General features: G+C 40.9%; 2 protein-coding genes across 3 annotated transcripts; one reads left to right on the top strand and one right to left on the bottom strand.

Moving 5' to 3' along the window:
* Positions 1-1,863: 1,863 nt before the first annotated feature.
* On the top strand, positions 1,864-8,648 carry nfe2l2a (nuclear factor, erythroid 2-like 2a). The gene is made up of 5 exons (XM_041058088.1): positions 1,864-2,054; positions 4,952-5,218; positions 5,495-5,587; positions 5,680-5,865; positions 6,989-8,648. The coding sequence occupies exons 1-5, from the start codon at positions 2,016-2,018 to the stop codon at positions 8,252-8,254; spliced, it is 1,851 nt and encodes a 616-aa protein (XP_040914022.1). The 5' UTR covers positions 1,864-2,015; the 3' UTR covers positions 8,255-8,648.
* A 707-nt stretch (positions 8,649-9,355) lies between these two features.
* Positions 9,356-15,760, bottom strand: hnrnpa3 (heterogeneous nuclear ribonucleoprotein A3). Of its 2 annotated transcripts, none has more exons than XM_041058090.1 (11): positions 15,613-15,760; positions 14,698-14,820; positions 14,430-14,576; positions 14,112-14,322; positions 13,926-14,015; positions 13,745-13,816; positions 12,997-13,044; positions 12,608-12,745; positions 12,377-12,493; positions 12,180-12,250; positions 9,356-10,728 (listed from the first exon to the last, which is right to left on the bottom strand). In XM_041058090.1, exons 1-10 carry the CDS (start codon positions 15,631-15,633, stop codon positions 12,195-12,197), a joined length of 1,023 nt encoding a protein of 340 aa, XP_040914024.1. In that variant the 5' UTR covers positions 15,634-15,760; the 3' UTR covers positions 9,356-10,728; positions 12,180-12,194. The 2 variants fall into 2 exon arrangements, with proteins under 2 accessions (XP_040914024.1, XP_040914023.1); XM_041058089.1 differs by lacking the exon at positions 9,356-10,728 and adding an exon at positions 10,738-12,078.
* Positions 15,761-16,267: the final 507 nt, after the last annotated feature.

The raw sequence follows: 16,267 nt of genomic DNA on the forward strand, positions 1-16,267 counted from the left end.
AGTCCGTCTTAGTTCCTTGACGTGTTTCAAAAGCCACTTAATTACATCTTTATCCGACGTCTTACTTACGAAGAGGTGTCAGAATGGTTCGAGTTTAATTAATTCTGAAGATTTTACAACCCTAAACATCTTTCTTATAGAGCAGTAATCTTAGATTGACCAATAGCGAGGTCCTTTAAACTTTACAATAGGCAGTTAAGGGTATATGATGCCAACGTGTCTATCCTGTATTCCAGTGTTTAAAGAAATTTCAGATCCTTTCCTGAAGTAAGAACAAAAACACCAGAATATGCTAAATACTCTGTTGCAAGTAAAAGTCCTACATTCAAAACTGACTCTGGTTAAAGTACAGAAGTGTAATCAACAAAATAGACTTAATGTATCAAAAGTAAAAGTAGTCATTATGAAGAATGCCTTCTTTCAGAAAGTTAGCCTACATTACTCGTAGTATTGTAGGCTGTAGTAGTTTCAGTGTTGTAATCTTGTCATTGTGGAACCAGTTTTAGCAACTGAATTCACTGCTGGGTTGCTAAATCTATAGCGCCAGTGATGGAAGCAGTGTTCAAACACTACACTGAAATAATGGTATGAACACTGCAGTACAAGTACAAGTAAATGTCCTGCTTTCAAAACCTCCACAACTCACTCCAGTAAAAGTTGTCTAAACAAAATGTACTTTAAATAATCCAAGAAGAAATCGAGGGCAGCTGGACTTCGTTTTGAATCCTGAGGACGTTTCACCTCTACCAAAGTCAGTGGCTGAAAGTATTTACATTTATTGGTCTTAAGTAAAGGTTTAAAGTCCTTCACTTTACTTGCATATTTCCAATTTATGCTACTTCATGCTGTCAGATAACTACTATTACTGTCATTAGACAACTGTTACATGATTGTAAAGTCCCTAGTGCTGCTTTCAGGGAATATTATACTTTTACTCTACATTTATTTCACAGAGACACTTACTAGTTACTGCACAGTTTAGGATTTTGCCCAAAAAACACATAGGCTATGATTAACAAATAAAATGCATTATTATATATTAAACTATCCAAAATCAACTTCAGCATTAAAGTATCAGTTACATGTAAATGTATAACTGATAATGATTTAGAAATATAATAATAAACACATAGAGGGTTAATTCTGCTTTAAGATTACTTTTACATACTTAAAGTACATTTAGTTGTTAATATTCCTGGACTTTGAATACATTTTTAAATGCTGGACTTTGCCTGTAATTAAGTATTTTCTTACTGTGATGTTGCTTCTAATACTTCTCCCACCCCTCGTTGCAGTCCATTTGCCTTGCAGTTGAGAGACCGACGGGTTTTCGCGGGACCTTAGGGCCCCAGGGCCTCCAGCTCCACACCGACGGCGGCTATCAGCAGGGGGCGCTATGCACCAAACGAAACTCGTGAGATGACGAAGTTAAAATAGAAATGGAAACGAAGGTTGTAGGTTTATAATTACACACGAGCTGGCTTATAGGCAGCTAGAAACGTAAAACTGATGCTCATATAAAATGCATGACGAATATTTTGAATACTTTAATAGCTGTAATGCTTTTCAAACCGAGGAATAACCAAAACTACTTTGTTTTTTATTAGTTTATTTTTTTTATAATCACGGTCATCAGTCTACGGTCATCTTTAAGGGTTATTATAACTTAGAAACGCACATAAACATGTCGTGTTATGTTTTTGTTTAGTAAAATTGATGTTTCCTCGCTCGTCCGCCTGCTCTGTCCTGGCAGGCTCCACACGCATGCACACGCTGGCCTTATCTCCAGCCTCATAGGCCGGAGTGAGGGGGACGATCCCGGCGCAGCAGCTCGGTGGGCAGGGCCATCATTTCCGTAATGTTCATTAGATGTAGAGGAAGCAATATTTCCCTCAGCTCAGCTGCTACGACGGACTCTATCAGCTCGGTACCTCTCGCCATTTTAATCTGCCATTTGAAGGACTAACACACGTTTATTAAACATAAGGCGTTTCTTCACAGCGAGACAGATCTCCATGATGATGGAAATGGAGGTGATGCATACCAGTCAACAGGTAAACAAACTATTTCTAAAGAGAGATCATTAGAAGACATGAACGGGGCTGACATAGACTGTTAACTTACTTTAATACGATCTGATAGGGAGACAGGGACATGCTTAGTCCAGGTAAACTTTTAAATGTTTCTTATAGCAGATTAGTTAATCAGTAGACACTGACAGTCTGGTTATGGTGTAGATTAGACATTATAATGTAGAAATAACATCTCAAACGTAGAAAAAAATATAAAAATACACTGTTGGGCTTTCTTTAGTTAGAGATTACGGTTCGCTCTCTGTACCGCTTTCAGTTCTGCAAGTCATCCACTTGTGACGTTTTTCCTCCTCAGTAAATAAAAAAAATATTTTGTTAAAAAAAAGGAAATAAAAACAGACTGATATCTGTGTGTTTATGTCAATTCTTTGAATAAAATGACATGAATACTTTCAGCCTGACAGGTTTCGTAAACAGAAAAGCTCTTGAGGTTTTTTCTCGTAACTGCCCCCCCTCCTTCACCCCTCCCTCCAAGCATGTGATCCCATATCTGATACAAGCTTGTAATGCATTGTGGATGATTTCTTTAAAGGCTGCACTCTTTCCTGTCTTTATTTTGTTTATTTGCTTGTTTTCCTGTATGTTTTGACATGTAAAGCAACTACCTACACTCAGTCTAGACTTGTTTTCCCTGGTATGTTCACATGCACTGAATGAGATATTGAACGTGGTTGAACTTTGGGATTATTTTTCATGTGCTCTGGCCGTACATCTTTTATGTTTAGCTGAATCTGTCATGAGGAGAGGGTCAGTGGAAGTCCACAGTAGACTGAAGGGATGTCTGAGGGGTTGTTTTGGAACATGTGTGACTGTGTTTCATCATCCTTGGTCATGGGTGGATGAATTGTGATGAAAGAAGGTGTAATAGACCACTGGAGGCAGGCCCACTTTGAGGCCCCTTTATTTTTTAGCTGAAGCTGGTAAATGAACAACCCATACTTCAAGCACACACACACACACACACACATACACACACACACACGCACACACACACACACACACTCACTCACTCACTCACTCACTTTCTATCACTCCTCTATCACCCAGTTTGATAGCCAGAGGAGTTATTAGTCTGGCTTGTTTTCAAAATGTCTTAATGTGTTTTCTGGTAATTGGGAGTTGTGTGTCTGTTGTGCATATTTTGTCTCTATTTTACACTAACGATGTGTTGTTTGACTTGAATAGCTGCGTGTTTCCGTGGATAGAGGTCTGGGAAATCTAAGTAATTTTCTGAACTAGTTTCCTTGTTCTGGTGCCAGTCCAGGTCTTGTGACAGCCATGACACTGATACCATACCGATAACTTGATCTTACACGCACACCCACATTTACACAATCTATTTGGTGTTAATACAGTATACTAGCCATATAAATGTACTTTGGTTCTGTGACATTATTATATAACAGCATAATTAATCAGTAAGAGTGTAAGGGACTGATTGAACCTCCCCTTTGTAGACGACAGACCTTTTTTAGACAAGGGATTGTTTTTTTTGTAGGACTTGTATGACTTGTCTGATGAGCCTATAAGGTGTGATCAACAGCCAAGAGTGTGGTTTTTCAGTTTTGACAACACTGATGACCTCAAGAAGTGCGTTCATGCATCCCACATAGACATTTTAGGGTACTTCCTCATTCCTGCAGAAGCCATAATGTCTGGCTGTGTGCTCACCTCTCACTTACAGAGTATGATTTATAGCAGGCAGCCTTAGTAGCGCGTAATCCTTCAGTGGTCATGCCGCTGATGCAACACTGAGGCAAAGAGGGTTAGTGGGTTCTTATTTTGCAGTGCCACAGTTGAAGTCAGAAAAACTGTGTCAACAATGTCTTAAAATATGCGCTGGTACTTGTTTTCTATTATTATTAGTTTGTGAGGGTTTAACCACACACTCAATTTTCCCCGAATCAAAAACATCAAAAGAGAAAACATTATTACACAGTATTTCCTCCTCCTCTTTTTAAAAGCCCTCTTTATTGTGCAATGTTCTGCTTTGTCCTTCATTCCCCCTCAGTTCCCCTTTAGTTTCCTACAGGCTATGACTGTTCTGGCCATATGATCTACTTCAAGCATTATAAAGCCAAGCCCATTAGTTATGTTTATAACCAAATCTGAGGAACAAAAAGTCACATGCTCAGACATTTTCTCGTGAACCACTATCTTGGGTTTATGCAACATCCTAGGGCTTTGTGAAATGGTTTCCTTCTGTAAATAAGTAAAGGACCCAAGGAAGAGAGCAACACAGTTTATCTTAAGACATTCTTGTTTAAAAAGGCAAATAACATTCAGCCTGTGAGTAGGCATTTATAGGAAATGATATTAAAATATCCTCATAGCTGTTAGTATGCCGTGTCTAATGTTATGTATTGCAGGGAGCACTCAAGTTTATGTGTAAATACTATATGTAAAACTCATATTTAACTTCCTGATTTTATAAACGCTGTATGATATGAATGTCTGGGATTTAACTTTACTTCTCATAGAGAGCTAAACTGTAACATGAAGTCACCTGTGCCAGTTGGAAGGTGACAAACAAATTCACACCTCTGTGTAATCGGATGGGTAATAACCAGTTCTCTTGGAAAGGGTATCAAGTAAGGATACGTGTCTTCTGCTGGTGTGTGGTGGCAACAGGGGAAACAGAGAAGAGCATTTATTATTCATGCAGCTTCTCCCCCTTGACATTAGTGCCAGTGCTGTTGTCAGTGAACAGATACTGAGGGACAGGGTGTGGCAGGTGCAGCAGCCACGCTTCGCAGCAGGGACGCTCTTCCTCGCTCCAGCACTGCTCTCATTCTCTCCGCAGGGCAGCATGGTTACTGCTCACAACTCTCTTAACTGAGCTGAGGTTTTCTTTCCAGGACATGGACTTGATTGACATACTGTGGAAGCAGGACATTGATCTCGGAGCCAGGCGAGAGGTGTTTGACTACAACCACCGTCAGAAAGAGAATGAGCTGCAGAGGCAGCGGGAGCTGGAGGAGGAGAAAAGGCTGCATCTGCTCCGGGAGCAGGAGAAGGCCCTGCTTGCACAACTACAGCTCGACGAGGAGACGGGAGAGTACATACCCCGCCCGCCAGCCAGTGCCCCGCTGCAGTCGGCTGTCACACCTTTAGAGGTTACACAGGTACATGCACATGGCTATCATTACTCATGTCAGGGGTGGACCACTCCCACCATGTTTGATAGGCTACTGCTGTGTTGCAGCTAGGTAACCATCTCATCCTGTGTAATTAAAGAAACACAGGTGGGTCCGTAGTTTTGCATTGGTGTATTCTGCTCCAGCAGCTACTCTACAGAGACCTACGCTGTGTAAATATAGTCATGTGCTATTTTTAAAAGATGGTGCACTACAAACAATGGTAGGGGCTGAATTTAATATTTACCTTAACCTCTGTTGCAGGATATCAGCTTCACAGAGGATAATGGTGATGCCATGTCATTTGATGAATGTTTGCAGCTACTGGCAGAGACATTTCCTGTAGAGGAGCCTGAGGTAAGAATATTGACTAAGTAATTACCACACATTCATAGCTTTCAACACAATTTTGAACTGTAGCTGAACACTGTCATGCATTTGTCTCACAGAGCACTTCAGTTTGCCTGGACTCAACTGCTGTTTCAGTACCCAGCAGCAACAACATCATCATGTCCCCCGAGCAGCCAGCTCTGCCACCGGCCACCCTCTCCCCAGGTCCACTGCCACCACCACAGAGGATGTCCCCGGATTTGGAGCAGGCCTGGATGGAGCTTTTGTCCCTCCCTGAGCTGCAGGTATAATACATGGATTCTACCACCTCAATGGCATGGTGATTTGTGTTGTGGAACAAATACCAAAAGAATGCATCAGCGGCAGGAGCCTGAAATTAGAGGACAAACACTTTTTTGTTTGGCCTATGAGAATGGGATCTCATATATGTGGAGACAAGTGTGCACAGCTCATCCCACTGTGATTAGATTTCATTGTTGAGACTTTTTAGAGCATTAGAGAGGTGGGTGCTCAAGGTATGATAGTGATATAATTAGTTGCCACGATGCTTCATCTAGCAGAACTAGAAAACGTGTTGTTCAGAGAAGGTGTGGCAGTTTTAATCCTTTTCCTTATTGGCAGAAAGGTGAAGATTTGTGCACAGTGGTTTTTCAGTAGCTGCCTTATCAGTTTTGTTTCAAGGCAGCTCATATTTGCATTAGCTGATGGGTGGAGCCGTGTGCCATTTGTTGCTTTGAACTCATACTGAATTTCAGAATAGAGAGAATAAACCATACTTCTTACCATCAACTAGCAGAAGTTGCTCTTGCAAGCTGCTGGTAAGACACACATTGGAGAAACAGGAGTTGTGTGGAATTTACTTTCAGTTCTTAAAAGCTGCTTTGCAGAGATAAGGTGGTTGGTTAACTTCTCAGCAACAGTGTGCTTGGAGATTGGTATCTGTGATTTTTGAGCCATTTCAACAACTGGATACCTATTTAGTCCTGGAAATCACAGAAGTTGGTACGCCGTGCTAGTGCCAGCTCCACCAGCCTTTCTCAGTGTAATACGTGTCAGCTGGAACAGCCGCACGGTTAAGTGCCCCAGATCTCGCTAACCGAAGCCTTATTGTTAAAGGTAACAGATTAAGCTTGTTTAAAATGGAGTAAGGCAAACTGATTTCAACATATGAGTCCTGGATTATGATATTTAGGTTCTGTGTGAGATTATCTGTACTTTAAAACTGTGGCAAGTGGAGGGTGGGGTTTGTCTGAAAGCCTATTCAAGATGTGAAGTCGCCACATCACGCAAAAGCAATAAAAGCATGTAGTGTACATTCATCCACAACAACGCAGCAAGGTTGCAACTTATATTTTGGTATGTTGATTGTATTTATTATACTGATTCTATATCTTGTTTTTCTTCTAGCAATGCCTGAACATGCAGATGGAGGACACACTGGAGACTACAAGTTATCCTCTTCCAAACAGCCCCCAATTACAGAATCCAAACTTCACTTTTTACCCCATGACCAATCTCACAGACGGGGAAACAAACAATCTAAATGTTTGTTCTGCAGAATTTGTCAGTACATTCGATGGCTCTGCTCCCAGTATGGCCACACAGGACAATCTCAGCCAAATGGAGGCGAAAACTCCTCAGTTAAATACCAACTTTGGTGCAGAAAGTTTCTGTGACATATTTTACCCCAATGCCATTCTGGAAGAGGGCAGTGGTCAGCATGGCCTTAAAGGAAATGAAAGTACCACCATGTCTGATGTCTCAAACAAGCCTCCCTTCACACCCATGGACCTTTACAGCCTCTCACCCGGAGATGCATTTGACAGAGGCAAACACAATCTCACCGCTGAAATGCCAGACTCAGATTCAGGAATCTCTTCAAACACAAGTCCAAATGCCAGTTCACCTTCAAAATCTGCATATGGAGATGGGTCCTTTGGTTACAGTGATTCAGACATGGAGGAGATGGACCACAACCCTGGAAGTGCAGAGTCCGACTACTCGGAGAGGTCCTCGGTAAATTTCCAATGTGATGATCTCCAGACAGTAGTTTCTGTATCTGCATCAATAGGGCAGCCACAACAGCAGCACGAGAAGAAACCCAAACAATACAAGACGGACCCAGCAGAGGAGAGTGGCCACAGCAAGGCTCCCTTCACCAAAGACAAGCAGAAGAAACGCTCAGATGTGCGTCTCCCCAGAGACGAGCAGAGGGCCAAGGCTCTCAAAATCCCTTTCACTGTTGACATGATTATCAATCTGCCTGTTGATGACTTCAACGAGATGATGTCGAAGCACCAACTGAACGAGGCCCAGCTGGCCCTGGTCCGAGACATACGCCGGCGTGGCAAGAACAAAGTAGCTGCCCAGAACTGCCGCAAACGCAAGATGGAGAACATAGTGGGTCTGGAGAGCGAGCTGGACTCACTGAAGGAGGAAAAAGAGCGTCTGCTGAGCGAGAAGAGCCAGAACATCACAAACCTGAAGGAAATGAAGCAGCATCTCAACAGCTTGTACCTGGAGGTCTTCAGCATGTTGAGAGACGAGAAGGGCAATTCCTACTCTCCATCCGAATACTCCCTCCAGCAGTCAACTGACGGCAGTATCTTCCTTGTCCCTCGCATTAAAAAGACTTTCGTCAAGAGCAAAGACAACCACTTATCTCCTTTGTGATATGGTACTGCATTAATATAGTAATACTATGCAATAACTTTGTAGTCGCTCAGCTTTAAAGCATTAGTAGCTCAAAAGAACTATTGTATAGTTTTTGGCTTACTTCTCTTGAATGTTGTAATATTTTTGATATTTTACTTCTTTTGTACTCTGATACCCTCATAGATTCTTTAACCAATATTGTTTGTAAATAAAAACATTACTTGCTTTTGAGATTGAGAAAATGTTACTGTATGTGTGTACATATATATATTGTATATATCTCATATTTCTGTATGCTAATGATTGTTTGAATCATTGCTACTCATATTTTATAACTTTCCCTGTATGATTTGCTGGCCAGGTTCTTTTTTTAAAAACTTCTGTGCTTTTCAATAAACTATTCCTATAGCTATATGGCCTCCTGTTTCCGAGAAGAGAACATTATGTGGTGAACTGTGGGCACAGCCTCTAACAGATTGATGCCAGATGGATATATAGTCTAAGGAATGATTACATAACTTACCACATGTTCAAGTCAGGTCTTGATTTGAAGGCTTTACCAAAGGGCTTACAAAGCAGTAAATAAAAGGATTCTTGTACTGAAACAAACGTGTCATACACTTTCCCAACCTGCATTTTATAAAAAAAAAAAGCTTGTTTGTACAGCAGCCTAAATCTTATAATGCTGTGAAACTCCTGTCGCAAAAGAAATCACACCCACTGCATTCATTATGTTACACAACAAAGAACACAATTGTTGAGCTAGTATAGAAAGTATGCTCAGTGTGAACCGTGCATGACAACTTCACAATGGTTCACCGGCTAAGCATAGTCAAAGGTAAAGCCCTACACAATCAGTATGTGCTCTACATGCACTTTCACACACAAACACTACCTTTGATCACCAAGCTCACTTTCTGCTCTTATGACAAACTTCAGAGGGTGTGTGTCAAACTAAACTGGTGAGCAGGGGAACAAACTCAAGGACGCCCTTGAATCAAGTAAATCAAACAATGAAACCTTTTAGATGTTGATAACAGTTGTATTATACAATAAAGACAAATATTTACGGCTTAGCGTCCCCTCCTTCAAGGGCTTTTCAGGAATTAAATACTCACGTTAAGGAAAATGTTTTTATTTAAGAACGCAGTTCACATTTTACATACACATATCTTACACTTAAACCAACATGGTTTATTGACACGTGCGCTTTTAGCAAGCACAGCTTTATTCCATTTAATGAAGTCATCATTCTACATTCCACAGTAGAAATACTATCCAACTGATTGGGAAACATATTTGTAGGCATTATGTTTTGTGCAAGTATGAATCCTTTTGCACACAAAATGCTTAAAACCTAAGATCAGAACATGTCATTTTGTGGGTTTTACTTCTTCCTCTGAGAAGTAACAAACCTGGCACAGACTTCCTCACTACAGTAAAGGTCAAATATATTTTCAATGCACCTGTATTGCAGTATTATAGGTTAAAATGATCTGAATTCCAAATTGAAACTGTCTCAAAATTTCTGAAATTTTTGCTCCGTCCTCAAAATCTCAACTAGTGCTACTAGTTAAAAGCTACAGGAACAGTGGCAGCAGATCTGGAATTTCCAATTCTTTGAGGAAAACTTGCAGTATTTCCCTGGACATCTGAACTTTAGTTGAACTCAGAGGGGGTAGACCAAATGTGCTACAGTAAAAATCAAGCAACAAGCTAACACTTCACTATTAGTATTTGTGAATATGTGTCTACCTTTTTCCTGTTTGTTGCTGGCAGTTTCAGCTTGTGACCATATTTGCTCTCACGTGATGCCATTTGTATCCCTGACAATTTTTTAAAATTTCAGTTTCTTTTTGGAAGATGCCCGTGATTTGGGTAGACTTTCTGACCACTTTGTGGCCCTGTCACACTTTTCTCTGTTGCCTTAAAAAAATCAGCTCATCAAAGTGCTGATTACCAGCCCTTTTATGACTGGAACACTAGTATGTATTACACTATGCTGCTTTTCTTGGTCTTGCATTTTAATAATTTGAACGTCTTTTATAAGTCAAATAATCAATCAAAATAACGGACAGCTTTATCAGTAAACAGTTTAGTCACAGCCCTATTGTTTTTCTTCTCTTGAAAAACATGGTAATCTTGTTTTGCCAAGAATGTTTCGTCACTACCAACTTAATCAGAACTAGGAGAGATTAAAAGGACAATAAAACAGTAAAACAACAAATGTTTTCTTCAAGGTATACCAAGCAGTGTGGTGAAAGTCAACAGGTCGATTCTGGTCAAAGTGGAACAATGCTGGATGTCATCCTGCTCAGTTTACCTTAAAAGACCCTTCCACTTTGTGTAATCACCATATCACCATATGCACTATTAGATTACAATATGAGCAGCCTTTGATAATATTTTGAAAAAGTCTTACCCATCCAGAACCTCCCATGTTATCAGGTCTTTACAGATTTTCAGCAAGAAGAGAATGCCTCTTTCCACATCTGTAAATCAAGCAAAGTGGTTACTCTTACCTGCTCCATCTTCTTAAGTCAGATTTTGTGAAATACTCACTCCCTTTTCTTGTTAATGTCTGAAATCTAGCATTTGCGGGTAAAACTGAAGTATCTCTGACTCAACAGGATCTCCAAAGTGTCCAGGAACTAGTCTTTCTTCGCTAGCACCAGCTGCTGGAGGGTTTAGCTAGCCTTGAAAGAGAGATAGATGCTCACTACCAGGCACGACACTGCAAGCTTCCTCCATGGGCGTTGTGCTCGATGCTGCCTTCTCCCTTCTCTCTCAAAATGCTGACTGGTCCACTGTGCTGGGGCTGAAGACGTCCTGTCTGACAGTCATCTGCAATCTTCCACACTAGCGATGCTGAGGGCCCAACTGCAGGTGCTTGTGGCTGTCATAATCCTACTCGCTCAACACTGGCATATGTGGTGTACGGGCCCTTGCCCTAGGACTACCCAACACTCCCTTGTCATTGACCCTGATACAAGTAAATACACACAGTACATGTACACGCTATATTCACCCACGCAAATCTTAAAAAATAATATCTCCTCCCCAAAGGAGGAGAAAGTTCTGGACAGGCTGATTTGCTAAACTTCACAGACACAATGAGCAGGCAACATATAAATTAACAACTCATTTAAACTTTTTCTGAGCCAATGACGCACTGAACCTCATGTTACTTTACTACACAATTTTATTCGGTCTTTTTCTACTAATCAAAATATTTGAACACTCTAGAATTCGGTTTGCTGGGAACAAGAAGAGTGAGGGATTCCCTTAATTCTAGTCCAGACTGCTTATATTTGTTGACACTGGTACTACGAATGAATTACATACTGTGCTTCACATACAAAAAAAATCAAAATACACTTGACACTTGCAATTGAGCAATCATAATAACTTCAGAAAGAAAATAGTGTAATTCTAGCTCATCTGAGGGCCTGATACAACTATGCTATTTGACAAAAACCAGGTTAAAAGACAAAAGATTAATTGTCCAGCAGAAAACTAACCCATATAAAAAAAGAAAAATAAAGATATTAAGGACTGACTTCAGATAAAAAAAACAATTTACTCTTTACCCCTGATACCATAGGCACAATACACACACTTCAGACGCACAAAAGGAAAAAATTCTTAGTAGGGAAACATCTATCACAATTAAGGAAGGGTATCATCTGCACTCATGTCTTGTGTATACAGTCCTTTTTGCTGCAGTAATGTCTGACTTGAGTGTTCCTCTAACACTTTCAGATGACTGCCTCAAAGTAACCTGCAGCTTTCCTGACAATTCCTTTGCTCACCTCCTCGCCTCTCCTGCTAAGAACTGAAGCCTGTTGAATGGATACAGGATAGAACAAATAGTTATTCTGCACTTTCATGGGCTCACTCTGTACTGTGCTACGAGGGTGACGTGGAACTGAACGCAACTTACCAAAACATGAAATAATTAATATCGCCGCGAGCCGTAGCCACCTCCACCGCCGCCACCTGAGCCGTAGCCACCTGTGGTTCAGGATTGGTCACCACAACATATCTTAAGTTACTCTTCAGGAGAAATTATGTTATGTTACTGGATGTGTCATTCTGAAGTCTTGATTGTGACACATAGAGTTGGAGGGTAAAACTCACCACCATAGGGTCCACCTGAGTTTCTGCCACCAAAGTTGTTTCCCTTCATGGGCCCATAGTTTGACTGCTGTCCACCATAATTTCCGAAGTCGTTGTAATTTCCGCCTCCTCCATAACCTGAGGACGGAAGTGTCAATTTTAAAGACTTGATTTCAGCTGGCTTGTGCTGCATTGCAGCAATCTAGAACTAAATTTAAACACGCAGAATGCTAGAGTCAAGTAGATTTTTACCTCCGTCATTACCGCCGTAACCTCCATCGCAGCTGCCACCAAATCCACCTCCCTGGTTACCATACCCCGGGCCACCACCTCCATAACCTCCTCTGCCTCCTCCATAACCTGGACCTCCACCATAATTCCCTCCTGGACCTATAACAGTGAAAAACCAGGCAAACATATGACATATCCTGATTTATTACAATGACATATTTAACTCATGGGTGGCATTACCATAATACTGTTGTAAAACATTTTCTAAAGACAGGACGACTGATTTGAAGTGGGCAAAGATATTAAACACATGATACAACCACAGGAGTAGTCCTTATGACTCATGGTGCCACAGCAGTGATTTTTTGCATTTCACATGTCTTAAGAAGATAAATTTTTCAACAGCTCACCATTGTCAAAATCATCACCATAACCACCTCTTCCTCCGCCATAGCCACCTAAAAAACAAGGAGGGTAAAATATATTATACATGACAACAGCGATTACTTTTTATTCTTATAGCCTTGTCACAGATGAGACCATGTCCACACTAATGTATGGACAAATGTATGTAGATAAATTTGAAAAGGCCAGTCTTATGTTGAAGTTCTATGGGGAAAGAAGGTATTTTGAAAAGGCTGACATATGACTGTCAACATTTCACAAATTCGACCAATGTGTTTATTTCTCTCACCTCTGACTCTGCAACCACTTGTTTTGCCCATAACACAGATATAAAGGAGTTTCTTCTCTTAGCCTCTCCCATCAAGTAATTTTTATTAACCTCAATCTGCACTGTTTTGTAGTTCCTACTGTCTGATAGTAAAACACCTTGATTAACGTTTAGCAGAACTAAAATACAAAGTAAGCATTCACAGGCTTGGAGCTGGCAGAATGGAGCTGTACCCCTGCCAGGCAAAGTTGAGAAACCTGTTTTACTAGACGGTTATGGCAATGCACCTTTTGTTTGCTCACATTCAACAGTGTTAAGAGTAGAGCAGAGGAGGAGTTATGAGTATTTTACTGCGTTGTTTCAGTGTGGATACGAAACTCTGGTCAGGAAACTCCTTTCGTCACAAGAACATCATTATCAAATGTACCTGCACCAGTGTGGTTAAGGCCAGAGTCACTTTCATCTGAAATGCAAATACTACTCACCTCGGCCAAAGTTTCCACCACCTCCAAAATTACTACCTCTGCCCATGAAGTTTCCAGATCCTCCACTCCTGCCTAATATGAAGAAAGACGTTAAAGGCATTTAGAACTGCAATAAACAGTCTACAAACAATATATACAAAACAAGTATGCATATATTATGCCCCATTTCATGTGTGCTCACCCCTGTTACTGGATATGGCACTCATTTCCTGTTTTGAGAGAGCTTTCCTGACCTCACAATTGTGGAAGTTGATTGTGTGGAACTTCTGGGCTGTAAGGAGAAAGAGGAAAAAACAATGCACTTTTATACCATTGACTGATGTTTCTTTACTGCCAAATTAACTCTGAATTCTAAACAACCACATACCAACAATTTTGTCAACAGTGTCATGGTCATCGAAAGAGACAAAGCAGAATCCTCTCTTCTTCCCAGTGGAGCGTTCCTCCATGATGTCAATGCATTCAATCTTTCCATATTTCTCAAAATACTCCCGGATATGGTACTCCTCTGTGTCCTCCTTAATGCCACCAACAAAGATCTTCTTCACTGTCAGATGGGCACCTGGTTTATTGGAGTCCTGAAACAGATAGAATCAGTGAGCACACACCAAAAATTAACACTGCTGTAGTATCTGCCTTCCAGTCCGGGATTTAGTTTTTTTTTCTTTTTTTTTTTCTTTTTTACCTCTCTGGACACGGCCCTCTTGGGTTCAACAACTCGGCCATCTACTTTGTGAGGCCTTGCTTTCATGGCATCATCGACTTCTCTTACAGAGGAGTACGTTACAAAGCCAAACCCTCTTGATCGCTTGCTGTTGGGGTCCCTCATCACCTGGAAACAACATGTTAGTGACAACTTTACAGCAGGTGTATATGTTTATAATTTATAATTTACTATTTATTGTTATTGTTTTTGAGAGCTTCTTACTTAAAATGACAATAAAGCCACATACCACACAGTCCGTGAGAGCTCCCCATTGTTCAAAATGGGCCCGTAAACTCTCCTCCGTGGTTTCAAAGCTCAGACCTCCAATAAACAGCTTTCTGAGCTGTTCAGGTTCCTTAGTTTCACGGTCCTATGAAAGCACAACAAGAAAACAAATAGAATTGCAGCGGTGAATTATACTGCAGGACACCCCTTGCAGAAACACTAGAGGATGGTTACATAACGATACTCCAGCAGTTTAAAAATGATAATGCACACAAGTATCTGTCGTTACTTCCTGTTGACTGTCAAAATACTAGGCTGAAACGTTACTCCTGTCGCGGCGACAGGCTCAGCTAAGAGCGAAGCACGTTATTATATATTATTGGGCTGGTAAATAAAATCAGTGCACCTACTTAGATTTTCTTCGCTAAATTATTTATATTATCACGTGGCAGAAAATCACCAGGCTGAGGCCCACAATACGTAAAACAGGTTACATCAGACTGAGTTAGCTTGTGCTGCCTCGTTAGCTTGGGCAGCTAGCGTTAGCTTACTTCAAGAAAGGTTCACCGCAGTGCTATTGCCAAAATATAAACAAATAAATAATTATGCATTAGCTGTGACAAATGGTGTTCATTTGACAAGTAACCCAAACCCAACACAGATGTCTCCGCTGCTAACACCACCACGTTAGCCTGTAGTGATTCTGGCCACCATTAGCTTAGCTGCAGCGTTAGCTGACGTGAACAGCACAAGAGCGCTGCCTCGAGATCCGTTATGTGCTGTCTCGAGCTCCGTTTAACCTGCAGAGACACCACAAATTGCAAAACAACGCCGTGCATTTCCTCGCCAAAGCTGCACCTATGTTAAAGAGTAACAGCTGCTTTGACGCGTTTCACATACACCCGGATGTAATTTGCAACATTTGCAAACAGCTCACCTCCATTTTGCTGATGTCCATTGTCCACAGGCGCAGTCAGAGCTGTGTGCGTCATGTGATGAGGAAACCGGTATGGAGGACGATCCTGCAGGATGTCAGTCCATCGTGCATTATTCAACCCAAAAGTACTCAATAAAGCTTGTGTGGTTCATGTGTACAAAGTATAATGCAACATTATAGGCATAAGATAAGTGATTTCTTCTCATAATTTAAGATAATGTTAGTACACTTCCTCCCTGTACGGCGTCTAACTCAATGCAATGATTAAAAAGTGATAATTTGCGCCATCTACTGGTTAAAAGATGCGTTTTCACAACAGTTAATCCTCGGCTCTTGACAACTCCAAACATACAACCCTTTTACAGTGCTGTTCAAAAGGGGAGGAAAATACAAACGCTGTTTGTTACTGTCGACCTGATGTAAGGTACACTTTGATAAAGCACCATGTTCAACTACTGAGACAGCTGGATTCAGTTTGATGGTCATTTCTGACCATCATTTCTGTTCAGTGCTGGTGGTGCCCTTTGGGCCTGTTATTTCAGGATATTTCTAATAAAGAGGCATAGCAATAGATGAATACAATTATATTTATATTTATTGTCAATCCCAAATGAAAATATAAATCGAAATATCAATGAAGTATAGGCTGTAAACC

Source organism: Toxotes jaculatrix, chromosome 15, assembly GCF_017976425.1.
Source record: "Toxotes jaculatrix isolate fToxJac2 chromosome 15, fToxJac2.pri, whole genome shotgun sequence".
In the NCBI taxonomy this organism is placed as follows: Eukaryota; Metazoa; Chordata; class Actinopteri; family Toxotidae; genus Toxotes; species Toxotes jaculatrix.

Coding starts and splice junctions, on each gene's coding strand:
- nfe2l2a (XM_041058088.1), top strand. CDS start 2,016: ATGATGATGGAAATGGAGGTGATGCATACCAGTCAACAG. Junction 5,219..5,494: donor CACCTTTAGAGGTTACACAG/GTACATGCACAT, acceptor CCTCTGTTGCAG/GATATCAGCTTCACAGAGGA. Junction 5,588..5,679: donor TTCCTGTAGAGGAGCCTGAG/GTAAGAATATTG, acceptor TTTGTCTCACAG/AGCACTTCAGTTTGCCTGGA.
- hnrnpa3 (XM_041058090.1), bottom strand. CDS start 15,633: ATGGACATCAGCAAAATGGAG. Junction 14,016..14,111: donor CACTGTTGACAAAATTGTTG/GTATGTGGTTGT, acceptor TTCTCCTTACAG/CCCAGAAGTTCCACACAATC. Junction 13,045..13,744: donor TGGTGGAAACTTTGGCCGAG/GTGAGTAGTATT, acceptor CTTGTTTTTTAG/GTGGCTATGGCGGAGGAAGA.